The sequence below is a fragment of the Balaenoptera ricei genome, chromosome 6, assembly GCF_028023285.1.
Source record: "Balaenoptera ricei isolate mBalRic1 chromosome 6, mBalRic1.hap2, whole genome shotgun sequence".
In the NCBI taxonomy this organism is placed as follows: domain Eukaryota; kingdom Metazoa; phylum Chordata; class Mammalia; order Artiodactyla; family Balaenopteridae; genus Balaenoptera; species Balaenoptera ricei.
Window position 1 is genome coordinate 25,942,272 of NC_082644.1, and position 27,895 is coordinate 25,970,166.

The 27,895-nt window shown below is 54.8% G+C and overlaps 1 protein-coding gene across 1 annotated transcript; it reads right to left on the minus strand.

Moving 5' to 3' along the window:
• Positions 1 to 24,367: 24,367 nt before the first annotated feature.
• Positions 24,368 to 27,769, minus strand: BARX1 (BARX homeobox 1). The gene is made up of 4 exons (XM_059926285.1): positions 27,547 to 27,769; positions 25,517 to 25,808; positions 25,350 to 25,434; positions 24,368 to 24,953 (listed from the first exon to the last, which is right to left on the minus strand). Exons 1-4 carry the CDS (start codon positions 27,767 to 27,769, stop codon positions 24,789 to 24,791), a joined length of 765 nt encoding a protein of 254 aa, XP_059782268.1. The 3' UTR covers positions 24,368 to 24,788.
• Positions 27,770 to 27,895: the final 126 nt, after the last annotated feature.

Genomic DNA, 27,895 nt, shown 5'->3' on the forward strand with positions numbered 1-27,895 from the left:
CTCAGGACCTGAGGCCTGGCACTCACCCTGTATGGGTCAGCTGTGGCTGCAGTGACATGGCATAACAACCAAACCACAGGAGCTCATACAACAAAAGCATGGGCTTACCCCACACGCCTGTGGCCTGGAGGCAATGTGGCTGAGGATGGGCTGCTCAGCTCGGCGTGGCCATCTCATCTCCTGGAAGAGCAGGCATGTGCATGGCCAACGGGGCACGTTCATCTGCCACAGTGTCAGACATACAAGAGGGAATGTGCACTTTCAGGGCCTATGCCCCGAAAGGGGCCACAATCGCCTCAAGCCACTCCCACTGGCCCAAGTACCAGGCGTGGGCTCTCACCTCTTTCTAGGAGGAATTGTAAAGGAGGGTGAAGCATTGAGACCACGAAAGGAGTCAGCCCATGCCCTCCCTCCACAGGGCCCGTGCAGAGCTCCACAGCCCGCGGGCGGAGGCGGGGAAGGCAGCACACTAGGATCACAGGTTAGAGAGATGTAACCAGCACTCAGACATCACTGTGCAGTTACGGCTTCTTTGGGCACTGCACAGTACAAACAACAAGGGCGGGCCCACTGCAAGAATGATGTTAAATGCATAAGATCCTGAGGCATGTAGGCTGTGACGCCCACATGACTAGAGTTTGGGAAAAACTGACCTAATTCAGGCCATCTCCTGCTCAGAGAACATTCATGTTTTTAATAGGGACTTCCAAAGAAGAAACCAAAAGCATGGTGGCATTTCAGGCCCCTATAACAGGTAGAGAGGGGTGAAGAAAACATCTCAAATCTCTAGGGACAAAGGCAGCCTTGGAGAGCACAGATAGGGACAAGCCTTGGCTAGTGTCAGCATTAGGGGCAGAACTACCCAAGTGTGAAGAACCAGAACTCAGCGCTCAGCAACAATGGAGTTCATTCCATGATGTATCAAGAGCAAGCTGAAATGAGGAATTGATAACGAAAACGAAGACACAGTCTCAGACTGCACAAAAAGAATTGCGCTAGCTCACAAGCCGAGAGGGGGTGTCACCTATACTACAACTAGAGAGACCCCTGCCCCCATCTGAAGAAGTGATATCCATTTCTTGCTCTACATTATACAAACCATTTTGGGGCACTGGGGTCATTCAATAAACAACTGCCAGCCCCCGTGCCAGGGAGATTGGGCCAGATCCATGAGGAAACTAAGTCACCACAAGATTGGAAGGCACGGCTGGGGTCACCCACCTGTAGCTGAGCTGCTGCAGGGCCTCATCACCGTTTCTGGCCGGCCGTCCAGATCTGTGCTCCGTTAGCATGGAGACTCTGAGGGTGGTCCCAAGTTCCCTGTGTACCATGGGCCCTGCCCCACCCAGGCCCCACCCACCATAGGCCTTGCTCCTGCGCTTTCCACATCAGGCCCTCCAACTGCTCACCCTGTCTCCCCTGCTCACACCTCCTCCTTCATCCTCCACCTTGGCCCATGATGTCCTCCTGCTCAAGGCCCCCCATGGCTCACCATTGCTCTCACTGCCCAGCTCAGTGACCTTGGACAAGACACTCTGCCCCTCTAAGCCTCAGTTATCTCCTCTGTAGAATGGGTTTCACTGGCCACTCTGTAGGGTGCACAGGGACAGAGGACACTTTCCCCACAGAATGGCGTCCTGGTATTGTGTCCTCCTTTTCCCTTGGGGACCTGCGCCTTCCTCAGTCCATCTGATTCTGGAAGGCAGCCCCTATCCTGATGCAGGGGTGCAAATGCACTCCCGCCCACCAAAATGCTGAGCTGGCTCATGTCTGGCAGTCGGATCTGTCTGGGAGCCTCGGCTGGAGCAAGTAGGAAAAGTGCTGCTCCTCTGACAGCTGTGGGACTCGAAGTTTCCCTGGGTGTCCACACCAGCCTGATTCCACAAGGGGGACACCCTGAGAAGCCAGCAGAGAAGGTGAAGATGTGGTGAAGCTGCTAGACCCAGCTGTACCTGCAAGCAGACCTCCTGGGCTGGTCAGCTACACATTCCACCCTCTGATGCTGATGCTGGTCCCAGGGAGCCTGGGACATCTGCTGGCCCAATGTGAGCAGGCTTTAACCTCAGAGCGGGTGACACCAAATGCTGTCCTCCTCCACCTGACAGCCCTCCTCCTGTAAGCTCTGGAGGGCATGCATTTGTGTGTGCAAGGGGGTGTGAGCATGCGAGTGTGTGTGTAAGCATGAGTGTATATGTGTGTGTGCATGTGTGCAAGTGTATATGAGTGTGTGTAAGACGTGTGCTAGTGTGTGAGCATGCATGCATGTGAGAGAATGAATGTATGCATGTGTATGTGAGTGGCATGTGTGTGTGTGCACCTGCACTATAATTGCCCGGACCCCCAGGCAGAGGAATCCTTGACAGGAAACTCCTGAGCGCAGAGGCAGAAGCCAGAGCAGCTGTCCAGTGGGGAGGTTTGGCTTCTAGCCACCGCCCCAGCACTACACGGCTGGGCCTCTGAGTGTGCTAGGAACCAGGGGATGCTTCGTGTGGATGGGTGATTCTGGGAGGTGGTCTTGGCTGTGCCACAAAGTACCAGAAGCCTCTGCTCTTCTGGGCCCCAGAAGTCAGGCAGGCAGCCAAGGGCATCCACCCAGCTCCATGGAAAGGACCACTGAGGGCAGCACAGCCCTGCCGGAACACCGCCCGCTTCCCCACCTCTGCCTCCTGACCTGCCAGAGGAGTCAACAGCTTTCACCCTCCAGGAGACGGAGACCCCAGAGGGCTGGACTCTGGGAACAGCCTTCACACAGTAGGAGGATTCCACAGCCACGGGCCAATGATGACATCTCCATCACCCTCCTCCCCTGTGACAGGTAGCGTCAATGGAGCTACACCACAGGCTCCAGGGCCTGGGTTTCTGGCCACCACCTTACTCCCAACTTCCAGCCTCTGTGTGGACCCCATCCCCCCTCCCCACACACCGCCCCTGCCCCAACCCCTGCCCCACTGAGCTAACATCACTCTCACCTCAACTCCCACTGAACTTTAAAAAGCCCAAATCAGTTCTGCATGCCAAAGGACACCCTCACCTAGAGCACTTGGCTCCAAATTACTTTTGCTCAGCAAACCATCAGGAAATGAATTTGGAGACCACCCCCCCACCCCCAATATGTAAGCTTACTTAAGTAGGAGTGATTTGCCCATCCTGCTCCTGCCATTTTCAAGCTGCGAGTCCCTGGGCAAGTTATTGCCACCCTGTGCCTCAGTTTCTCACCTGTATGGAGGAGGATAATAGCACCCCTTCCCCCAGGGCTGCTCTGCGGGTAATGACCTAGGAGGGAGACGCTGCCCCAGGTTTGCCTGGCCTTGCGGGAACCCAACCCGGAGCACCCTCCCACCTCACAGCCTCACCACAAACCCCCTCAGGAAGCCTGCACCGTGACGCTGTGTTGTAACATCCCCAAAGCAGAGGAATGCAGCCCCTCATCCTTCAAGATGTGGAATCCCCACCCTCTGGACCTGTGTGACGGCGATGCAGAGAGGGCCCCCCAGCCTCCCTCGGGAGCCATGCTTCCTTTCTTTCTCCCATCTTTATTAGTTCTGTTTGCACCCAGCCCCTGCTGGCCCTGGACTGTACACACTCACTGTGGAGACCCCAGCCCACAGAGGGGCTGGGCTCATTCTTCTTGTCACCTCACGCTTCCCCTCACACCTCTCGCCTGGCCAGTTTCTCCCCCACCAAGTGGGAGATCACCTCCCTGCTCTGAGCTACCTGGTCCTTTGGCACATGCCACCATCCCTTGGGTCTGTGCAGGTCTGTCTCCCCTAGCCCTTCAGACCTCTGAGTCAGCTGGACGCTTTACAACATCGCGACAAGGGTAGGGGGTACTACTGGCATCTGGTGGGTGGAGGCAACCCTGCAGGGCCCCAGGCCACCCCACAGCAAAGGATGGTCCAGCCCCAGAAACCAGAGCGCTGGTGGGCTTTACTGAGTGGAGCGGCAGGCTAGGGCCCTCACAGTCCACAGCCCTGCCCACATTGCTTTTCTTTCCCCCAATCCTTTTGTCAGAAGACAGCCAAGGAAAACACGCAGGAGTCCCCACTGACCGGAGCATGCAGCCTGGAAGAATTAGGTTTCATGGTAATTAGGCTCATCCGGTGCATGTGGTGGCGAGGCCCGGCCACTGCCCGGCCATGACAAGGGACAGGGGACCAGTAATGGGGTGAGGAGCGTAGGAGGGATAGATATTTGGGGGGGCATGGGATGATGAGGGTAGCCAGGGGGGCCTTAGGAACTGCCCTAGTCCCTCTTTGTACATGAGGGGCAGAGACTAGAATCAGACGAACACCCTGGCCCCTACTGGGTCCTGGGGTCTGTGCTGGATGGATGGATGCCGTCGTGCTGTGTGGAGATGGATGGATGCTGCTGTGTCCTTACACGCAAGGTGCCCTTGAGGTCCCCATGCCCTGAGGCATCCACTGCACATGGTGGGTGCCAAACAAGAGGACCGCAGGGGCCTCTAACCCCCACCCAGCCCCCAGCAGCTCTCAGGGTAAAGAGCCAGGACAGGGGGTGTCTCTCCATCGTGGGGACACTGGGGCTAACGCCCGCCCCTAGGTGGAGGCGTCCTCTGGGCCTGGGTAGCAAGCCCTCACCTGTCATCACCACCTTCAGCCACTCTACGCTGCTGCTGTCTTTCTGGATAGAAAGTCTGCCCACATCCCCCCTGCAGGGCCACAGAAAGATCCACCCAAGCCAGCCTCAGGCCCATCGCCAACCTCATCTCCCAAACTCTGACTCTATTGTTGGCGCCTCAAGAATCCTGCTAATTAAGTGCCTGCACCTGACACGTGACCTTTGGCAAAATGCACGTGAGGGATGGATGCCAATCATGGGCTTGGATCACACTGAACAGGTCCAAGCCCTCGGCCAGCACACCAGCTCCTGAAGGGAGAGGGAAAGCAGGGAGGAGGAGAGGGAAAGCAGGGAGGAGGACAGGGACGGGGAGGAGGAGGGCAGAGAGAGGGAAGGAGGGGAGGTGGGGAGGTGCAATGGGGACCATATGCAGCCTACAAAGCCTAAAATATGACCCTTACAGAAAAGTTTGCTGCCCTTTCATTTAGACAAACTACAAGTCAATCAACTCAGCCTTGCTCTGTAACATTCACAGCTTTCCACAGCATCAGTGGCCGCATTGGGAAGGAATGTGGCCATCCTGTGGTGCTTCCCAAACAGATATATAGGCTACATGGCCTCAAGAGTATGAGTAATAGTACCAGAGTTGCTGTTCTTAACACTTAATATAAATTACTTAAATATGCATTTATACCGTTCATTTTTCAAAATGACTGTGTTAACCGCTGGCCCACAAATTCTGCAGGCTGGTAAGCCCCCAGAGTGGTGCCTGGCATGAGGTCGGTACTGGCCTGTTGCTCGGGGAGACTTCTGGCCCTCCCGCCGCTGTGGGTGGGAGTGCTGGACCAAGGTCAGTGTCACTTGAGGAGGGTCTGGGGCATCAGCCGCACTTCATCATTGAAGAAAGTTCTCCTGGTCAGCGTGGCTCCAGCCTTCAGAAAAGCTATGTTTGAATATTCTGGCCTTTTCTAAACTGGGCCACACATGATGAGAAGCTTGTATACCCACAGTGGGAATGCCAGCAGGGGAGTGCCCTGAAGCCTGGAGGGTGACATCAGCAAGGCAAAGGTGAGGCCCCAGCATGGAAAAGGGATCTCAGCAGCAGAGCTCAGCTTAGAAACCCAGGAGCTTCCACTCGTGAGGGTGTCCCAGGTTGCAAACCCTACGGGACTGGGGGCTGATTGCCTAGCACTTGTCACCATGCTCAGTAAAAACTGGTTGGAGGAACTTATGTTTGTAGAAGGAAAAGCATAAATGCTTTACCCATTCAGCCAGTGGTTTAGCTTGCTCTGCTCCAGCCCCCGAAGTCTTTGCACTGTAGGAAGAGATGGCTCCACAATCTTCCATGGGCCATGGTTGCCGCTTCCCCACCACATCCCCACCCTAGCACATGTCCTGTCTCCAGCAGTGGTGCTCAGCAAGTACCTGCTGAGTGAAACTCAAATAAATGAGCTGCAACCTCAGGACTCCAAAAAGTGTTTTGTCAGCAAAGCTCAGCTGCCACAACGTAGCCCTGCTAACCACCTTCTGATGGGATAACGACAGCGTTTCCCTGTCCAAAACCCTGCTGGGCAGACAGTGCTCGCTGATCCTACCTGAGCAGCATGAATTCCTCAGGGGACCTTTCTGGCCACTCCTCCATTCCGACCTGGCGACCCCCCCGGGGAAGGCTGGCTTCTCATTTGGTAGAGGCGGCATGGAGGGGTAGAACAGAATGGACCCTGAAATGCCCTCTCGGCAGTGACACCCCACCTGCAACTCAGGTTTGAATCCTGGTGCCCACATTATGAGAGGCGGGGTTTGGCAGCTGCACTGGGCCTGTTAGCAGCCCCTTCCCTCCTCTTTCCTTCTTTAAGCACATCCTCTGATTTTCCTTGGGAACCCCACCCTCCATGTATGTGGTCTGAGGGACTAACCAGGCCCTGGGATGCAGGATGAGGACATAGCTTGGGCCCCACCCACCACTGTGATTGTTACCTAGATGAGCACAGGACTCCAGGACAGGTGGCCCCATCTCTACTCGAGCTATTAGAAAAAGACAATTATTTCTGTAAGGTGGCTGACAGGCTAAAAAGTCAGCCTGGAGCTTGCCACCAGCTTGCCCCACCACAGCAGGGGGCCAGAGCAAAGGGGTGGGGCAGGGGACACCCAGCTGAAGGCATCTGTTCCCTTCCCTGCATCCCCTTAGTCCCCGGACTTCTCAGTGATGTGAGCTAGCAAATTCTCTTCTGTGTTCAAACCATTGAGGGTTTCTTTCTGTCACTCACGACCCAGTAGAGTCTGGGTTAATGTGGCAGCTCACTTCACTTCACCTTCCCCATCCATAAAACGGAGGCTGCCCCATCTTCTACAAGACTCACTATGAAGGGAACATTGCCACCTACAAACTTCGACCTGAGGGCAGCCCCATGCAGCGGCATGCCCCAAAATGCCAAAGACTGGACCTTGGGAGTAGAGGGGGGACAAGGCAAGTTCCAGCTGAGGAGTGGGGAGGGCTCCAGGGCAGGGTCTAGAATGTCAGATCTAGACATGCCATGTTAGTAAGAGCAGCAAGACCCCACGGCTCCTCCTGAAAGATGCCCCCAACCTCAGCTCCACCCTGACACCCCAGGCGGGTCACACTGTTGGTCCTGGCTCTGCTGGGTGACTGCCTGCTTCTCCTACAGGCCCAGATCCAGGGTCTCCTCTAGCATCAACCCTTCCTGATACCTCTTGAAGTCGGGCTCCCCGCTACAGACCTGATTCATGGCAGAACAGCCATGAATCTCCTCCCCGCTCTGTCCCCTGCAGGACAGCACAGGCTGCACCCGGCCACAGGCCCAGCCCCCAACGGCAGGATCTGGCTAATCTGACTGCCATCTGAGACCTGCAGCCAGCTCCTCCAAGGAAGGCCAACCCACAGAGGTATTTCTTTCATTAAAACACGAGAAGAAGAAAGAACGAACAAACACCGGAAAAGAGGCGTTCTGGGAAGCACTGCCGGCAAGCAGGGCGCTTCTCCCTCTCCTGACTTTCTCGTCCCCCTCCATCTTGGTCAGACATTCAATACTTCCTTTTGGAGAACACATAGATTTGTTTGACTTTGAATATTGAATTTGGAGGCTGTTCAGCAATTTCAAATTTCAGGAGTGGGGCGGTGGGGAGACACTGTAAATTAAAAAATTCTTTCCTCTTCGGTTTCTACCCAAGATTGTATATTTTTTTGATGGCAAAATTAGGGATTAACTATAAACATCTGTTTGTTCGATACTGACATGGTTTTGAGAACAATGACCAAACCATTGGCGCTGGGGGAGGGTTGGATGCTGCAAGTCCACGGTGGAAAGCTCTGGGCTTCCTACCAGGATTCTGAAAGTGTGGAGAAAGAAGAGGTGTGGAGCGGGGACGGGGGCAGGGGTGGAGGAAGGAGAGATCCAGGAGAACGCAGCAGGGCACCCCTCTGTCCCCCAGGGCCCCTGCACACGCCTTGGCCGTCACTTGTCCTCACTGGACCCGGGGCTCCCCGCCCTGCTCTGCCCACTCAGTCCTCATTGTCAAAGTCTCATCCCCTCACCAGGCTCCACAGGTCCTTCCTGTGCACCTACTGTGTGTCAGGCACTGTGTCTGAGGACACGCGGGAACTCATTTCACCTTAATCACCTCTTTAAAAGCCCCATCTTCAAATACAGTCACATTCTGAGGTGCTCCAGGTCAGGGCTTCAACATATGATTATGTGGGGGACATGATTAAAGCCATAAAAGAGACCTTACTGAGAACAACGTTGGCAGAGTGATGGGGAGAAGGTAGACATAGGGCATGGAGGTGTAGGGTGTGGAGAACTGGAGATAACTGGTGAGGACAGTTCTTTCGAGAAGTTTAGCTGTGAATGGGGGTGTTCTGGCTACCTATTGATGGGGAGCAAATCATGCCAACACTTAGTAGCTTAAAATAACAATTTATTTTTCTCATGACTCTGTGGGTTCATTAGATACTTCTCCTGCCTCACTTGGGTTTGACTGGGGTCCTGGGACAGCTGGGAGGTCTAAGATGGCCTCATCCACAGAGCAGGCCGTCTGTTTTAGCCATTGGCTAGGAGCTCCCTAGGGTTGCCATCCAGGGTTTCTTGGCTCTCATCCAGGTGTCCTCTCCACGTGGCTGCTTGGGCTTCCTCATAGCATGGCACTGGGTGTGGAGAACCAGCACTCCAAGAAGACAATCTCCATGGGGCAAGTGTGTATAAAGCCTCTGTTTGTATCATGCTTGCTAATGTCTTATGGCCCACAGTTACCCATACGGCCAAGCCCAGAGTGGGGTGGGAGGGTGAGAAATCTGGGAGGCATGGCTCATGGGAGCACTGAAATCAGTGTGCCACAGGGTCCAGATGCAGGAAGCAGTGGGGGAGGCCTACATGGTGGCAGCAGGAGGTGTTTACAGGTGGTAGTGACTTGCACATCAATAGAGAAGGGAGAGGATGGAGGTAGTAGGAGCAGAGTGACAATTTAAGACATCAGAGTTGTGCTTTATTGAGCGTTTACTGCATGCTCTTTTCTAAGGGCTGGCGACAGCCCAGCAGTGCACTTGTGTTTGCATGTCCACCACACAGAGGCCTCAGTGCTCCACATCTGAACTGGGTGCCCAGCAGAGCCAATAGACCTCTGGCTTTGTCAACCTCAAAGTCCCCGACCACTGCACTCACTGCATCCCAATGGCAGGCGTGCCCCCAAATTCCTATGTTCAAGTCCTGACATATGAACATCCTGACATCAGAATGTGACTTATTTGGAAATGGGGCATTGTAGATGTCATTAGTTAAGATGAGGTCATATTGGAGTAGGATGGGCCCTAATCCAGCATGACTGGTGTCCTTATAAAAAGGGCAAATTTGGACATAGACACACACAGAGAGGACACTATGTGCAGACGAAGGCAGAGATCAGGATGGTGCTTCTACAAGCCAAGGAGCACCAGCAAACCACTGAAAGCTTAGGAGAGAGGCCTGGAACAGATTCTACCTCACAGCCCTCAGGAGAAAACAATCCTACTGACACTTTGATCTTGGACTTCTAGCCTCCAGAACAGACAGGCAATAAATTTTTGTTCTTCGGGACCCCCAGTCATGGTGCTTTGTTTTGCCAACCCCAGGAAGCTGATACCCTGGGGGATGAGGTCAGGGAAGCTGACAGGAGTGGGACCCAGACCTCAGGGGGAGCCTGGCTCTTGCAGGAGGAGACTCCACTTCCCTCCCTAAGGAGAAGCAAGATGGGTTCAGGCATAAATAGGGGCACCAAGGAGGATGATGAGCTTGATTTTCCTACTTCAGTAGAAAGCCAGGGTTTTCACTGAGAGGATGAGGTGGGGACAGACTGGCCCCTGAGTTGTGGTGCATCAATTAGCTATTGCTGCCTAAGAAGCCCCCCCAAAATTTAATGGCTTCAAACCACAGTAGCTGCTTATGGCTCACAAGTCTATGGAGGAGCCGGGCTCCTTCACTGGGTAACTTAGGAATGCTGGTGCAGTGACCACCAGCACCATAGCACTTGAACACAGGCTCACTGGCCCGCACCATCTCAGCTTGTCCTCACGGCAAAGGCAGGAGCCAGCATAGAGCTGAGCTTGCAAGGACCCCAGGCCAAGCTCAGAACTGGCACTCCTTTAATGCCATCACATTGTACTGGACCCAAGGGGAGGTGCGGGGATAGATTCCAGAAGGGCACAGGGATAGAGGAAGGGGTGAAATCACTCTATCACAGGTGGGGAAGGCAAAATATCATTGCCATAGAAGATGAGGGACAGGACTGACCAGGACCCCCAGGAGAATTTCCAAGCAATGCCCATCATCCAGCTGAGGTGGGAGACTCTGAGTTTGCTCTGGAGTCAGCCCAAAACACTTGCACACTTGAGTCAGCTCCTCTGGCTTCAGGAAGAAGTGTCTGCAGGACACTCTGGTTTGTCCTACAATTTTTGTCCCTTGTTTGGGACAAGCCCATGACCTGGCACACAGGCAGAAAGCCACCAGAGCCATTCTATCCGGTTGGAGGCCTGGCTTCCCCACCCCCTTGCCAGGCAGGCTACTCACTTCTCTGCATCTCTATTCCCTCATCTGTGAAATGGAGGAAATAGGAAGACAGTCCCCAATTCTAAAATCTAGAAGACCCAGAAACCTGGGAGCTGTTTCTGTAAGTTTGTGAAAAAACAATTTGGCGACAGTCCTGACCTTGCACGAGGCCATCTGTGCACTGTTTACCATCTCAGAATCATCCTTCCCACATTCTGTTCAGCAGACAGAGGGCTTGAGAACATAATGCACATACATAGTACATGCATGTGCCTCCCAATACCTGAAAGCTTGAAGCCAGAAACCATCTGGCACCAAGGTTTCCTATGAGGCACTCTGGACCTGAAACACCTTTTCAGCTGCTGGAGATGTGACAAAGTTATAAAGTGTCCAGCAGGTGCCTGGGGCGTGGCAGGAGCCTCCTGATGACACAGCGAAGGTATTGGAGGGATGGAGAGTCAGCTTAGTTACCTACTCCCTGTCGGGTTTCTTAGTACCACTCTAGTGGGGAATGTTGATAATGGCAGATGAGGGCGGGAGTATATGAGAAATCTTTGGACCTTCTGCTTAATTTTGCTGTGAATGTAAAACTACTCTAAAAAATAAAGTATTTTTAAAAAGATATTGGAAAAAAGAAAATGCTTTTTTTAAAAATAAAGGCAAAGATCTAGCAACCAACCAACCAACCAACCTAAAAAAAGCGAATAGATTCAAAGAGAAGCATGAAGTGAATCATCGTGCAGCAGATCTGCAGGTAAGAAAGGCACACAGCAAGGACTCAGTCAGCTAAAGTTCAGGCTGTGATGAGAAAGCCCTGACATGAGAGTCCTCACTCAAGCCTTTGCAAGCAGGGAAAGACACAGCTCTGAGACTCACACTCATGGCTTCGTTCAGCATTCAAACATCACACACTGAGCGACTACTGCATGCGGGCATTAGGCCCTGAGTACCCAGGGATACTCTGACAATTGGACAACGATGATGCAACAGAGTGACTTGTAAGAGCACTGGGGAGGCTCCCACCTCAGCCTTGGAAGAGTGTGGAGGTCTTCCTGGAGGAGGTGCCCTCTAAAATGACTCTGAATAGAAGCAGGAGTTCGGATGACAAAAAGAGGAGGCCTTGGGAAAGCAAGTCCAATAAGGCACATTTTTATTAGTTCCCCTGGTAACCCTATGGCCCCTCCCCTGGGGGCAGTCTGAGGAATAGCATCCCAACACATCCCCAGCTCCCAGCTGTTGGGAAGGGAGGGAGTGTGGTGGGCACTAGGCATACCGTGGGAACTAGGTTCTCTTTGCGACCCATGCAATGACCAAGAGTTTTATCCAGAATAGGTACAGTGTCCTAAATTTAATAATAATAAATTAAAAACATGTAGCCCCCACAGGAAACTGACCAGAAGTATTGAATAAGCATGTCACAAGAGAACATATCTACATGGCAACAAACATAGGGAAAGGCAATAATACAAATTAAAATCCCAGTGAGCTGCCACCACCCAGCACAGATGAGGTAAAATGAAAGAGACTGACAGCATCAAGTGCAGGGAGGACTTAGAGCAACCTGAATCCCACAGAAGGAGGCTGAGACGGTGCGGCCGCTTTGGAGAGCTGCTGGCAGTTTCCACCCGAGCTGAACCTGCGTGCAGTTGTGGCCAGTGGTTCCACCCCTAACGCATACCAAATTAAAATGTGGGCAATGTATTCACCAGGGGACCAGACTCAATCAATCAACACTTCCGTCCAGTCGGTCTGCAAATATTTATCAGACACCTACCGTGTGCAGGCACCCTTCTGGAGCTGAGGAAGCAGGAGGAATGAAAGAGATCTCATTCTGGAGGGGGAAACAGACATATACAAGATAAAGCCAAAAAATGGATAATGCGATTTCTAGGGATATGTGCTAAGAGCACTGGAGCAGGGAAAGGGGAGGAAGTAGGCTGGGGGTGCTGGCATGGGTGGGGTGGTGGGGAGCTTACTGAGAAGACAGCAGAGAAGAGAGCATCTGTGAGAAGTGGACAGAGTTGGCTGTGTAAGTGTCTGGAGGAGGAGCAGTCCAGAAGAAGGAACAGCACGGGCAAAGGCCCTGGGGCAGGTGTTGGAGAGAAAACTGGGAGACCAGCATGGCTGAAGGAGAGAGAAGGTGGGGGGAGTCTCAGGGGGCCAGGGAACTTGAGGAGGGCAGGAAGGAAAGTGGGTTCCACTCACACGTCCACGTCCCCACTGATGGAGGCAGGCTGGCTCTCACCCACATTTGCATCCCCAGAGCGATAACCTGACATTTTGCGGGTTCTCAAAAGTGCAGAAGTTGGCTTCACAAGGATAGGACCTGGGGTCCACTGCCCCTCCATGCCCACCTATTGTGTGGACTAGGACCTGACAACATTTCTTACCTGACCAACGCCTTTCCTGGAGTCTTGGAGCAGGTCCTGGGGGTCCCCAGGTGGGCATCTCAAGCTGCTGTGTGCAGGAGGCTGCAGCCTGCACACCCTGGCCCTGGGGTCTGCAGCACCCCAGAGAGGACCAGTGGGCATAGGCACCCCTAGAATCCCACACGGCAGAGCTGCCCTCCACACATTCACCACTCTGAGTCCCTATAAATACCCCGGGCTCAGCAGAGAGCCTCCTGATCATATTATGACCAGCCTAAATAAGACTCCTTTAATAAGAAGAAACACACGGCCCCATTTATACACAAGTGTGTAAAATATATTAAAATAATTTTAAATGCATGAGTCACTCACAGAGAGTGTGTTTTTTAAAAAATCACAAACAGTACTTTGTGGTGAAGACAGCAGTGAACAGGGACTTGTCCTGCAGACATGGGACCCCGGCAGGGAAGGAGCACAGACACGCATGGGACACTCCCCCGTGCCCCTTGCAGGTCAGCGCTCCCTCGACGGGAACACTGAGTCCAGGCTTGCACCCAGACAGTAAACAGCACCATCAACATCGGAGCCTGCGTCCTCCTCACTTTCCACGCTTCACACACCAGCACAGACACCACAGTCAGAGCTGATGACCCTGTGGTTTGGGGGCCCAGAAATGACACTTCCCATTTCACTGGCTCATTCTTGGCTTCAGTTCCCTCATTTACAGACTGGAGACAAGAACCCTGCCTCTAAGGGCTGGAGGTGCCTTCAGAGGAAGCGCCACTTGCCGCACTGTCCTCTTACAGCCTCTCTCCCATCACACGCCTCTCGTGAGGGGACGCTCAGCCCGTCATGGGCATCCCTGGCAGCTGATGTTGGAAGAAAGCTCTTCTCTGCAGGCACCAGGCCCCCTGAGGAGAAAGGCGACCACATGGGGGCTCCGAGGACTGCTTCTCAGGGCCTCATGCAAAACGGAGCCGCAGCCTCTCCCTACTCCTTGCCCTGGGGCCAACCCATCACTTTGGGGGTTAGGATTTCAACATATAAATTTGAGAGGAACACAAACATTGAGTCCATAACACCTAGTCCCCTCCAAAAGCAACTAATGAGTTTTCTTGGGTCTTGAGTTTTTTTCAAATATTTGATATGTTTCAAATCATTGCACTTATTATTGTTGCTCAAATTATCCCATATTGGCCAGCGGGGGGCTCTTCTCCTTGGCCCCAGGTCCTTTTCACATGTACCCAGTAGCCTTAGTCACCTCCTTGCCATCTGTTATAACAAGAAACTCCAAGCTCATCTTGCCTGTTTCCTGCCCCAGACATAGACCAGCTATTTCTCTTACAGAGCCCTGGTTCCTTTTAGTGGGAAAAGAGAGTCCACAGTGAAGGCAACAGATGTGTTCATTGCTACTGGATTTATTGTTTCAAGGAACGTTCAGTGGATAGAGCTAGAACACATGACTTTTTTTAAGATTTTCTTTTATTGTGTTAAAATACGCATAATGTAAAATTTACCATTCACCATTTTTTTTTCAATCAGTCATCAATTTTATACACATCAGTGTATACATGTCAATCCCAATCGCCCAATTCAGCACACCACCATCCCCACCCCACTGCAGTTTTCCCCCCTTGGTGTCCATACGTTTGTTCTCTACATCTGTGTCTCAACTTCTGCCCTGAAACCCGGTTCATCTGTACCATTTTTCTAGGTTCCACCTACATGCGTTAATATACGGTATTTGTTTTTCTCTTTCTGACTTACTTCACTCTGTATGACAGTCTCTAGATCCATCCACGTCTCAACAAATGACTCAATTTCGTTCCTTTTTATGGCTGAGTAATATTCCATTGTATATATGTACCACAACTTCTTTATCCATTCGTCTGTTGATGGGCATTTAGGTTGCTTCCATGACCTGGCTATTATAAATAGTGCTGCAATGAACATTCGGGTGCATGTGTCTTTTTGTACCGTTCACCATTTTTAAGCATACAGTTCAGTGATATTAAACACATTCACATTATTGTTGAGCCATCACCACTGTCCATCCCCACAACTCTTTTTATCTTGTAAGACTGAAACTCTATACATATCAAACAATAACTTTCCATTCTCCCCTCTTCCCCGCCCCGGCACTCACCATTCTACTTTCTGTCTGTATGATTTTGACTACTCTAAGCACCTCACATGAATGGAATCACACAGAATTTGTCTTTTTGTAACTACCTTATTTCAGTAAGCATAATGTCCTCGAGGTTCATCCATGTTGTAACATGTGTCAGAATTTCCTTGTTTTAAGGCTGAATACTATTCCATTGTATGGATAGACCACATTTTGTTTATCCATTCCTCCATCAATGGATATGTGGGTTGTTTCCAGCTTTGGCTAATGTGACCAATGCTGCTATGAACATAGGTGTACGAATGGCATAAATAACTTTTTGTTGCAGGATCAAAGGAGGGAATGAAGACAAGAATGCATGAATGAATGAACAGTGCATGCTCAGAGCATCCAGGCCTGGGCTTTCTCCCACAGACCCCCAAGGTGTGGTTTCTGTGTCCTTTCTCCCTCCCTCCTCTTGACCTGCACATCCTCCATCAGCTGGGCCATCAGACAGGGCCATGACTACAAAGAAACACAATGCCCGTTTTTTAGAAGGGCTTCTACCAGTTTGTTTCACACAATGCCTAAGGTCTCCTTGACAAGTGGGAAGTGCAGGCAGGAATCCAGAAGCTTCTGAACAGCAGCTGCTGGCATCACACAGACTGGACATCAGGGCAACACTGATGTACTTCTCTGCTTTCTCCTCTCCCTTCTCTGTCTCCTACTTCCTCCCTCATCTTGCTCCTGCCCTTTCTCCTCCTCCCCCTCCTCCCCATCTCCTCCTCTTCACACACCAGGGTTGAAGCAAAGCCAGTGCCTGCTTGAAGGTGGGCAGACAGCATCAGAGGATTCCAGAAACTCTTGTAGGTGGACAAACAGCATCAGAGAATTCCAGAAGTTCTTGAAAGTGGATGAACAGCATCAGAGATCCAGAAGCTCTGAGCTGGAATGAGTCCTCAGAAAGCATCTATTACATCTGACTGTCTTAAACTTATTTAGCAATTATGCCCTTGTTCAAATAACATGTTACTAGAGCCTTATTAACTCAGAGCTGTCAGTGGGGCTGCTTCGATGGTAACCTTCTCTGACAGTTCCATGGAGCTCACCCCATGCACTCCTATTACAAAGGGCAAAATGCCACATGGCTGACAAAGGGTGTTTTCCAGCAAATTCCCACTGGGGGCAACTGGGGGGTAAGATTCTATGCTTACCCACCAACTCCTGGCAGCCACTTGTTGGGGTATAGTGTGTGAATTACTGTGAGGATGGGCTCTGGTGGCAGCAAAAGCCCTCAAGCAGCCTGAAACCAGCACTTGCAGGTGGAAGTGAGGCCCGGGCCATCATTCATCCATTCACTCACTTATTCATTCACTGCAGGCCTGACAGTCTGACCACAGTCTGGAGGGGATGTGTGTGAGTGTCCAGGTTCAGGGCAAGCCCAGGGGATGTGGGAACATAGCCCGGTGCCTAGCCTAAACAGAGAGGTCCCTGGAGAAGCCGTGCCTGAGAAGTATCTGCTGTTGGCCAACCGAGGAAGAGCAGAAATGATGCCACAGGCAGGGGAGGGAGCTCCGGAAGGTGAGAGGTTCTAGACATGGTGGAACCCACAGGCCAGGCAGAGGGTGGTGAGGGGAGAGGGTGGATGGGTGGGTTGGCTGGGGGGCTCTGGGCCTGGCCCCGGGCAGATGGGAGCTATTAAACAGTAAACCTGACAATGACAAGGCCCTGAGGCTCCGAGCAGCCACCTGAACGAGTAGAGCTCCCCAAGGCCAGACCCAGGGTCTTGACAATCACCCTGCCCCTGCCTCAGTGTACCACCGCAAGGCCCCGGGAGGAGAGGCCTTGCATTCTAGAGCCTGCTGGAGCGAAGACCAGGCTAACCATTGTCATATGAGATCTTCACACACATCCTCAGCACGTGTTGAGGCGGAAGTACTTGGCCCAGGATCTCCCAGCCTGTAAGTGGCATTCACTCTTCTGGCCCATAGATGTTTCTTGTGCATCTACCACATCCCAGGCACTGTCCCAGGAATGAGGGCGCAGGGATAAGCAGAACAGGCAGGGTCTCTGCCTTCCCAGTGGGACAGCTGGCCAGAAATCCATCAACTGATAACCGCTCCAAAAATTGCACACAATGATAAGTGCCACGAAGACACATGTGGGGGCTGCTTCCTTGACAACACCCGAGTCACTCCCATCAGCCCCTGAGACACCACGCAAACATCGTGTCATACTCTCAAAATAATTTTTAAAGTCCTTTGTGAGAAAATCCTGCTTGCTAAGTGATCAGGCACCTCAAGGAGGATATGAGGTTTTATTATTGGTCCCTATTTTAAAGAGAGGGAAACTGAGGCACAAAAAAGACAGATAGCTCACCCAAGGTCACACAGCTAGTGAGTGGTGTGTCGGGATTTGAACCTAAGCTAGCATGGCCCTCAACCACCAAGCCAGTCTGCCTCCATTGCTCTCAGCTAAACCTTCATAGGAATCTACTTGGGGTTGAGGATGCAGAGCTGAAACAGTAAGTTGCTCTGGCCTGAATTTATACCCCAGCTCTGCCTATGTAAGTATAGGCAAGTCATCTGTTTTCTGAGCTTCAGTTTCCTCATCTGTGAAATGGACTTGGTAGTCTCCAACTTGAAGGGCTTCAAGATTAACCTTGATGACAATTAACCAAAGCAGTGCCCAGTGTTGGTGCTCCATAAATGGCGGGGGCAGTGGTGGCACACTTACAAGCTCAGGGAGGGCACTGGGTTCCAGCTGGGCTCCAAGGCTGGGGGACGATGCTGCTATGAGCTCCCCCACCACATCCCCCCAGGAGACACCTGGAGGGTGCCCAGCTCCAGGACCAGGTCAAACCCCTCCAGAGCCCACCCTGCTTATGCCCAGCCCACCTGCCCCTGTTCACACAGGAAAGAAGTACCCTGCAGGGACCCTGGAAGGGAAAGAGCCCAGCCTGGCATCCTCCTAGCTCTGGGAGTTTTCTGAGCATCTGCAGTGCACACCCAACCCAGCAAGAACCGGGAGGTCTGAATCCAGGTCTGTCTGGCTGCAAATCCAGTGTTCCTGTTGCTCAGGAGAATGTCAGGTGGAAAGGAGCTGCTGCTGGGGGCTGTCAGTCTATGCCAGGATTGAGACAGCCACGCCCCAAGACAGACTCCAGGCAAATGCACAGGGCATCACAGCAGAGGTGAGTGCCAGCCAGCAAGGCAAGACAGAGTAAGCCACCCTGGAAATAACAAGGGAGCCCCAACCTGGAGGAAGAGAAAGGACACACAGCAGGGGAGTGCAGGGAAGAACATCAAGGCCCAGGAATAGCATGAGCAAGGGCCCTGAGGAAAGAAGGAGCTTGGCATATTTGAGAGGCTGAAATACAGCAAGTCAACCGCAGGCAAAGGCACTTTAGACGGCTTTCCATTTTCCCCACCGTCTACCAGGCAACACAGTCCTGTGCTCAAGGTCACATGGTGGTCTGGGAGAGAGCGTGCCCTAGGAAGAACCCCATTCCTGCTACCACCTTCCTTGCCCCCCTTCCCTTTTATTATCTCCTGTCTGTAACTCTCATTTCTGCCCCCTTTCCCCACCTTTCTCCTCTGTTTCTCTCCATCTCCACTGAGTCTCCTCACTCCCCTTTAGCTGTTTCTTTACCCCCTCCACCTCCTCTCTCTCTCTCTCTGCACCCTCCCCCAAACGCTTCTACATTGGTACTCCATTATTGCATCTCCTATCTCTCCGACTCTCTCTTTTTTGTCTCTCCTCTCTCCTGGTTTCTGCCTCCTGCCCCAGGCCAGTCCCCAGGGCTTGCTCCCGCCTCCACCTGCCCCTTCCCCACGCGGGTGCCGCCTCCTGTGCGCAGCGCCTCAAGCCTCGCTAATGTGTTTCGCATGGCGCGTCAGTCAAACGCCCTTCTAATGTCCTTAAAGCACGCAGAAAATTGCATCCTTATGAAAAAGAACAAAAAAGCAAATTGCCCGGTGGAGGCGGAGCGGCCGCGGGGCTCTGGTGGCCCAGAGTTCAGAGGGGCTGAACTGGCAGAGGTCTGCCGTTGGCAGGAACCAGAATGCCACCTCCTCCCCGCCGCCTTCCAGGCAGCACCGACACCTACCTTCTCACCTCCTTACGCACTACTTTTGCCCACCTCTCCACGTTTGTTCCCACCACTCTGACCTTGTTCTGTGTCTTTAAGGCCAAGCTCCAAATTGCCTCAGAACCTTTGCACTTGCTATGTCCACTGCCAGGTAGGCATTCCTTCTTGTCATTCTGGTCTCAACTGAAGAGTCAGCTCCTGAGAGAGACTCTCCCTGACCACCCTGACTAAATCTGCCATCACACTAATTGTCTATCACCTGCTTTATTTTCTACAAGGCATTTGTTACTTCCTGAAATCATCTTGTAGATTTAATTGTGGCGTCTATGCTTCCAACATGAGCTCCTTGCGTCAGAGACTGAGTGCCCCATGACTAGCACAGTGCCTGACACACAGCAGGCATTTAATAGATACTTGGTAAACAAATGGATGAGACTCATTCTGGGCAGGCAGGGGCCACTGGTGACCCTAAACCATCTAGAATATAGCAAGCTGATGGGTAAGGGGCAGTGGAGACCCACAGAGCTGAAATCAGATCCAAATTCTGCTGCTGACAGCTGTGTGTCCCTGGGCAAGTTGCCTAACATCTCTGAGCATTATCTTCATCTTCAGAATGGGAGTAGGGCACCTATCTTACCGGGCTGTAACTGGACCAATGAGGAGGGAAGGGCCTGTGTCCCAGTCCTGAGAACCCCACCACATTCAGTTACTGCTTGTTAAATGAATGAATGGCCCAAGAAAGAGCTTGATTAATATCAGACAGTCCATGATAGCGCTGATGTCAGACACCGTTATTTCCTGAAACACTTCTGGAAAAATTTTAAAACATTGCCAATGAAGACATAACCCAGTGTTTTTTTAGCACCTAAAATTTTTATCCTATACCTACTCAAGGATCTCTTTTGGGCTTAATAAGGCATAAATTTCTATCACAGATCACTACTGAGTTTACATTAAAAGGAAACAATCAAGGAAATCAATGGACTGAGTGTTCCTAAAACTTCTCCAAGGTCAGAGCCACCTATGAATTGATCCCCCGCCCCGCAACCCACAGCACTGTCCCCCTTAGCCTCTGCCTGGTGGGTGAGTGGATCCGAGTTCCCTCCATGCTGTTGCCCTGTGTCTTCCTGCACCTTGAGGAAGATCCCTTCCTCCTCCCAGGCTTTGTGGCTTTCTCCATCGAGAGTTGGTGACTGAGAGGTGAGGGGCCTCCACTGTCCAGCCAAGGACACCTCCTTAGGGACAGTCACATCCTGCAGACACACGGCCCACAGTGCCTGGAACATACACCCCCCCAACTGTCATATGAACCCAGATTTCAGAAATGGGAAGATGCCCTCTTAAAGTCAATGAGATGCAGTGTAATACAATGTGAGAACTAGGACAAAGGGAACTTTTGAAGTCACAAAAGGGAGGGGCCCCTGCAAAGGCAGGAGGACCACCTTCTGCTGCACCATGGATGTGGAGTGGCCTAGGGACCAAGGTCAATGAAGAACTTGGCCTAGAGCCAGGCTGACTCAGATGCATGACCCTGTTGCTGTTGTCACCTTTCCGCACTGCCCACCTATGAGGAGTGAGGAGTCCTGGCTTCCTTACTTCCCTAAAGTGGGGCTGGGAGGATGGTTTTGGAGATGTTTCTTTCAGCTCAGAAAGTCTGGGGCCAGACTGAACTGGAGGGGCCTATGGGGCCTCTGTGGTCATTCTTAGCCTGGCTGCAGCCCTTGAGAAACCTGGGCCTGGAGAGGCCTTGGGGGCAGAGGCTCGGGGGATCAGGTGGTCCCTTGAGTGTAGAAACGAAATCAGGCAGTGGGGCAACCAAAGACGGAGGAGATGCCTGGTTTCTCCTCGGACCCTGGAGCTCCAGGAAGGTCCCTAGGAAGTGTTGCTTACTCCAGGTTGAGCGGCGGCTGGGCGCTGCTCCAGGCCCTGGTTTCCCCTTAGGTACAGTAAGAGAGCACCCTCCGGCTCCAGGAGACGCAAACCTCGCACCTGGCCAGGTTAATGTAGCCCTGGGGTCTCTGTTTCTTTTCTTCCACGTTATGGGTTCTCACCACTGACCCTCCAGGAGAATCCAGAACAGGGAAAGTGTGTAAACCCGAGTAAACTTTAGTTTATAAAAAGAGGGGCGGCAGGGGGGGGATGGGGAGCCCCCGCCCGGTTGCGCCTGTCATATCCTGGTGGTGCCGGCTCCGCGCAAAAGCAGCGGCTAGTCGGAGGCTCTGAAACGGGGTGCGGACCCCAGGCCGGCCGCAAGAGGCCCACTTCCCCCTGAACGCTTCCTGCGATCCTGGCCTGAGCTGAGCGCCGCACAGAGCTAGGCTCCCGCTTCCGACAAGGAGAACGACTTGCTCAGGATCGGGGTCACAATCCCCCATCTCCGGCCTGCTCCCCAGCCAAACCTCCCCCAAAGTCCCCCTTCTTGCCCAGGCCCCTACCCCCACCCCATAAAGCCCAGAAGCGCAAACTTCGCTCTCGCCTCCGAGCGCTGCTGTCTGGCTAATCCCGGGTGCTGCTCACGGGGTCCTGGCCGCCACGGGCGTTCCCCGTCCACCTCCATTCCAGGTCCACTTCTCTCGCGAGACACCCGAGCCCTCTCCCAGCCCCGGCTTCGGGCCCCGGGCTCCGGGCTCCGGAGACACAGCCGCGACCTCCTTTGCTCTCTGGTGTGGTCTCCGGGTTTTGTTTCCCAGGACGCTGGGGCGGAGAAGAGATTCGTGCGGCAGAGGGGGAGGGAGCGAGAAGACCGTCCCTCCCCGAAGGCCCGGGCCTGGAGTGAGGGGAGCGGTTGCCAAGAGGCAGGGAGGGGGCTTCCGCACTGGGTGGCCCGGGTGGCCGGGGTGGGGTGTCACTCAGGCCGCGAGACTGCATCACCGTCCGTGGATAGGTTGCCGCTCTTCACCTAGAGTCCTGGTTCTGCGGGCTACGGTCCGCGGTGGAAGTCTTGGGATGGGCAGTAAAACTTCTGCCTCCGAGCCTTCGGTTTTTTCTGGAGCGGGCCTGAGATTCCATCGGGTCTCATAGGAATTACCCAAGCAAGGAACCCCGAGGTGCCAGGACACGGCCAGCGCGCGGCCCGGTCCTCTCCCGGGCCTCCGGGTCTCGATCTGCTGCAGTCACCCCGTGCCCTGTCCGCCGAGGAGCACAGCAACGCAGGCAGTGACAGAAACCCCTCCCACCCCCTCTCGCACTGGAATCTGGATCCCCTCGTTTGGGGCCCAGCTCCCCCACTGACCGGCTGGTGACCTCGTGACAGCAGTGCCCCCATCAGGTTCCCCAGCTGTGCCTGGAGGGGTTGTACTCACTGGAATACTGGGGCCCTTGCGCTGTGGCACCGGATTCGCTGTATGCCCTTCCTCTCTCCCTCCCTCTTAGAGCCCTAGTGCTTTACGGCCCTTTCCTCCAGTTCAGTGAGGGGGCTGCCTTGGGGAAACACCATAGAACCACAAGGCAATCTGCCCGAGGTTGCATTCCTCAGATTTAATAAAACCTGAGGACCCCGAACGAGGTCCCAGAATGGACTGAAGGAGTGTGGGTCACTACACCTCCTCTCTCCTCTTCCACCCTCCTTCCACAACTCTGCATAGTTAACAAAGGCTGTGCTGGAATCTCTGTTCCCCAGGCCCAGGAGGGACAGAACTCGAATTTTCACTCCCACCCCTGCCGCACTTTGAGGTGGAGAGGATTAAACTCAGTAGTGTACCTGACTTGTCTAGCCTGGTCCTGGCTCAGGAAGGTTACAGCAGGACCACTACATTGAGCAGAACTGGGGGTAACCCTAAGGGCTGGAAGGGATTAGGAGGTACACTCATACACTGATGGTCCATTCCTTCCCTCCAGACTGCAGGTTTTCTCAGGCCCTTCAGGGGACAGTGGCAAGTGAATATTCTGGGAGCTGTTTCGAGGTTAAGTTAAGAGCCTAGAAAGGGAGCTTATTTTCCAAAGACTTGGCAGGGCTGGGGCTTGCAGAGAATTGCCTGCTGCCCTCAGAAAACACCCTCTTTCTCACTCCTCCCAGCCTTAAACCAAGGCCTGAGATTCTCGGGTACCAGTAATCCAAGTGCAGGTTTCAGGAAAGTGCGATCAAGCAGCGATTTAAAAAGGAAGTCATCAGCCGCTGCAGGTGGAGGCCATAACGGTTTTCACATTCTGAAATGCAAAGTCTGCATCTCAGCATAATGTTCCTGACTCTCTTTCCCTCTTATTTGCACCTGCAAGGACCTGGTTTCAAATCTCCGTCCTGTTTGGAACTCTGCAGGACCAAGTTTCCATCTCTCCCCAAGCTTTAACCAGCAAAGTGGCCATTTTTCCATTTCCATACCCTGGTGGTAGACCTAGGAAGCACAAAAACAGGAACCAACATGGAAGCTCCCAGCCCAGACTAGACCAGAGAAGAGGCAACCGAGGCTTTCCGTGTGTGGGGGGGCAGGGGGAGGGGAGGAGGGCAAACACGTGTCACCAAGCCGTGCCCCTGGAAAGGGCACCCTGCGTGACCTTGAGCAGTTTGGAGTCCTCGGCCCTCTGCCTCGGTCAGGTACCCCCACAGGTGCCCGTACTCGGCTGCCAGATGCCTCCCTCCTGTGTATACCGTGGAAAACTTGAAAACTCAGGGAGGCAGGCGCCTCTGCAGGCTGGAGCTGCTGATGGTGGCCGGCCTCTGTGCAAATCCCGAGTCCTTGGTTTCCCGTAGGCCTCAGGAAGGGCTGGCCGGTACAATCTCAAGGACCTCGCAGTTAGTCCTTAAAGCCCCAGGAGACTGAACCAACAACAGGAGGCGGCTCTCAGCCCCGGACAACTTCCGGAGTGAGCGCCTAGGTGGCCTCGGGCTGGTGACCCCTGTGTAGCCCGGTTGCTACCGTCTGAAGTGCCCTGGGCTGAGAAGGAAGGGGAGGGAGGTTCAGAGTGGCCCTCATGCCCAGAGTGGAAGCGATTCCTAGGATCATGCAGCGACCGAGCTGCCTGCGTGCCCGGCCCGGGCCAGGTGGAGCAGGTCACGGCTCGCGTCCACGTAGCCCGGGGAAAGGATGTTTCAGAAAACACTGCGCGTGTCCCTCTTACCTCGCCGCGCCCCCCCCGCCAACGTCGCGGATTCAGAACCCCCCCCATCAAGTCCCGCTGTGTCATAAAATATTTTATTGGAAAAAAATCACCGTCTTCGTAAGAGAGGGGTAGGAGCCCCAGCGACGTAGGGTTGTCCGGGCGCCATCTCGGGCCGTGGTGGCCTGCGCTGGACCGCGGGGTCCCCCGACGCGCGGAAGCGGGTGTGTGCCTGGAGGCGTCCGGGCCCGGGGGGCCGGCCCGAGGCGAGTGGGGGGGTGCAGGATAGGATCGGGGCGTGAATGCTCGTGGAGCGCCTGGCGACGGGGAGCTCCGAGAGGAGGCGACCTTCCGCCGCGCTGGACGTGTTTCCAGGCTAGGGCCCGCGAGCGCACGGGTTTGGCTTCAGGGTCTGTCCTTCCTTGTTTGGCCCCTAAATGTCCGCATTCAAGGTAATAATAAAAAGTTTAGAAAGCAAACGGCGTGGACTCAGAAGGGCCGATTCGCGGCTTCCGGCGGGTTACGGGGGCCGCGTACTGCGCTGGGGTTCCCTGGGCCCGAACCCTCTGCCGCGCTCAGTCCTCGTGGCTCCGGTCGCCGGCCTCGCCCGGCGCCTCCGCCGGCTTCTCCGCCTCCTTGGCGCGCTCCTGCTCCGTGAGCTGTTCGCTCGTGGGGATGGAGTTCTTCTTGGGCCTCCCCTTGGGCTTGGTGGGAGACTCGAGGCCGCCGCCCTGCAGCACCTGCGCGGGAGACGGGCGGCACCGCGGTGAGCTGGGACTGGGCCGGGGACCCCCGCGCCCTGTGCCCAGGCAGGGCCTGTAGAGCCCAACGAGGCCATTCGAGGCCGCGCCTAGCCCCCGGGAAATGGCGGCCATTTGTCTGAGCGCTGCTAGGGAAAAGCGACCAGAGGGTCCGGCAGAGGGGTTCAAGGCTTCCAGGAATCCTGAGGGTTCAGGGAGCACGAAAGGAGCTGGGCTAGGGCACGCAGTGGGACAGAGAGCAGAGAGGGTCCCTCTGGGCACCAGGGACCGAGGGAATCGGGAGGGTTGGGCATAAGTCTCCATGGGGAGCAGCTCTGGAAGGCTACAGGGGCACGGCCGCAAATAGAGGGCGCAGAATGCCACAAAAACACTCACTATTTTCTTCCACTTCATCCTTCGATTCTGGTACCACGTCTTCACCTGCAACTGGCTCAGACCCAGAGACTCGGCGAGATCTATTCTGGAAAGAGCGGGGTGCACCCTCAGCAGGGCAAGCAGCCCCCCTCCCCCTACCCGCTGGGCTTAGCCTGGCCCCGCGCTACCTGTCGGGCGTGGAGAGGTACTTCTGCTTCTCGAAGCGTTTCTCTAGGCCCATCAGCTGCAGCTCGGTGAACACGGTGCGGCTCCGACGCCCCTTCTTGGCCTTGGTGCCCGGCTCCCCGGCGCCAGGCGCCTCCAGCTTCCCGCGGAGCTGCAGCTCGAGCGGCAGGTGCGGCGCGCCGGCAGCGCCGGGCAACCCAGGCCCCGCGGCAAGCAGCGCCGAGCCCAACCCGGAGCAGCCAAGCGGCGCCAGCGGGAACTTAAACACTGCCGCCTGCTCGGCCTTCAGCACGGCTGCGGGGAGAAAGTGGGGAGCCGGGTGAGCTCGGGCCTTGCTCCTCCTCCTGGAGATCCTCGCACCATGCGCTCTAGCCGAGAGCTCTCTCTCAGCCGGTGACCCCAACACAAAACCTTCGTGCTGGCGGGGAAGTGAGAGATTTGCTCTAGGCACCTAGGCTGAGCCTCCTCGACGCCAGGGTCCCCAGAGTCTGGGAAGGGGACCTCCCCTACCCGGGCTCTGCCTGGCATTCCCCAGGCCCCAGCTGCTCTGAGATTTCAGGATTCTGAATGAACAAGGTCGAAGCTCCCAAACACATAAGAGTATGTGTCACGGAAAAGGGAAACCAAGAAAAAACGGCACAGAGTTAGGAAGATACGCATTTGCCCCAACTAAATAGGCTTTGCTGCATTCGGCGGGGGTTGGGGGGAAGTTTCAGTGGAGGAAGCACATCTGCTCTTCTGTGCAGGGCAAAACAGCCAATTCAGAGGGGCAGACAGCGGGTTGTCAGCAGGGGTGAAGTTGGGCGCTTCCCGGAAATTCCAAAGCACCCCAAGAAATGGGAAATTTGTTCTTCCTGTTTTCTCTGTTTAGACTCTTCCCCACGAAGACGTTTCAGTTTTCATTAGTCCTAAACGATTTTTTTTTTGCCCGCTTCAAACGAATTATTAACAGTGCAGCTGGAGGCAAAGGGCAGCAGAGATTGGACTCAAAACGAACAAACTGGCCCTGCTGCCCCCCAGGCAGGCGGAGCACTGGCTGGAGCGTCACTGGATGTGGAGGAAGTTGGCTCCCTGGGCTGAGGTCACGCTAGAATGTAGGAGGGCTCCCTGCCCAGATAGGTATCTCACTACCAGTGAGTGCTAGCCCCGATGGAGTCGGGAAAGGCCCAGGCAAGATGTGCGGGTGAATATGAGGAGAGAGCCCAGAGGGGAGAAAGGATCCTTGGTGGAAGGTGAGAAAGGAAGGGCAGACCCACCCCACTGAGAGAGGCCGGTTGGAGAGAGATGCGGAAAGGCCAGAAGAAGGGTTGCAGTGGAGAGGGAACGGCAGGTCAAGGCAGGGCCCCGACAAGGAAAGAAGAGAACCGAAAGGGACAGAAAAAGCCTGAGTTGCTGGTTCAAGCTCTGCCAAGGCGCAGCCGACCTGGAGCAGAAGGGCCATTCGGGCAGCAGCTCACAAATAAGCCTCTTGTCCCCAGGCAAGGCCCAAGGGGCTCTGTGCTACAGCACAGGTCGTTTCATCGTCAGCCTGAGACCCTGGGCTCTGGGAGGCTCCGGGCTGGCTCGGGCCAGTGTCAGCCCCCAGCATAGCACTCGGAGACACGGGCCTCTTTCCCAAAGGTCCGGCTTTCCCGGCTTGGGCAGCCGCGGCCACTCCCAGCCAGCTCTCTGTGGGAAGGCCCAGGCGCCCGCGGCCTGAGGTCGCTTTGACCCGAAGTCTGACATTAGCAGTCTGGTCCAGCGCCCACGATGGGGATGAGGGCTCGGGTCCCCGGGCCTGGATTCCTCGGGGCTGGAAACCGCAGGGTCGCAGTGAAGAAGAGAGCGAATGCCCTCCCGGCAGGCCTGGCCCACGGGCACGAGGCCTGGCTTCTGCGCGGCCCAGCGCCTGCCCCCTTTGCTTCCCCGCCGGGAGCGCGCGGAGGGAACGGTCGGGGGCCTGCGTTCCCGGAGCTGCGTCCGGTAGACGCCGCGGCTCGCTTCCTCCCGCCGAGCCCGGCCAGCGCCCCGTGGCCCCAGGCCCCGCACGTACCCAGGTGGCTGTGGAAGGGCCGCGCCGCCAGCAGAGCCTGCACGCCGAACTTGAGCAGCTCGCCCGCGGCGGCGGCGGCGGCGGCTGGAGCGGCGCCCTTGGGCCCCGGAGGCTCAGTGAGGATTTCCTCGATCATGAAGCTGCGGTAGCGGTGCGGCCGGTGGTCGGCGCAACCCTCGGGCGGGCCGAAGCGCGCTGCACCCGGCTCCCCCGGCCGCTGCATCGCGGCGCCCCGGGGCTTGGCGGCGGCAGCAGCTGGGGCGCGGGGCCCGCGCGGGGGTCTAGGCCGGCCCGCAGATCCGGGCGGCGCGCGGGCGCCGGTTCATGCCCCCTCCCCCGCCGGCCGGCC

Coding starts and splice junctions, on each gene's coding strand:
- BARX1 (XM_059926285.1), bottom strand. CDS start 27,769: ATGCAGCGGCCGGGGGAGCCGGGTGCAGCGCGCTTCGGCCCGCCCGAG. Junction 25,809..27,546: donor GCCCTTCCACAGCCACCTGG/GTACGTGCGGGG, acceptor TTCTCCCCGCAG/CCGTGCTGAAGGCCGAGCAG. Junction 25,435..25,516: donor TACCTCTCCACGCCCGACAG/GTAGCGCGGGGC, acceptor CGCTCTTTCCAG/AATAGATCTCGCCGAGTCTC.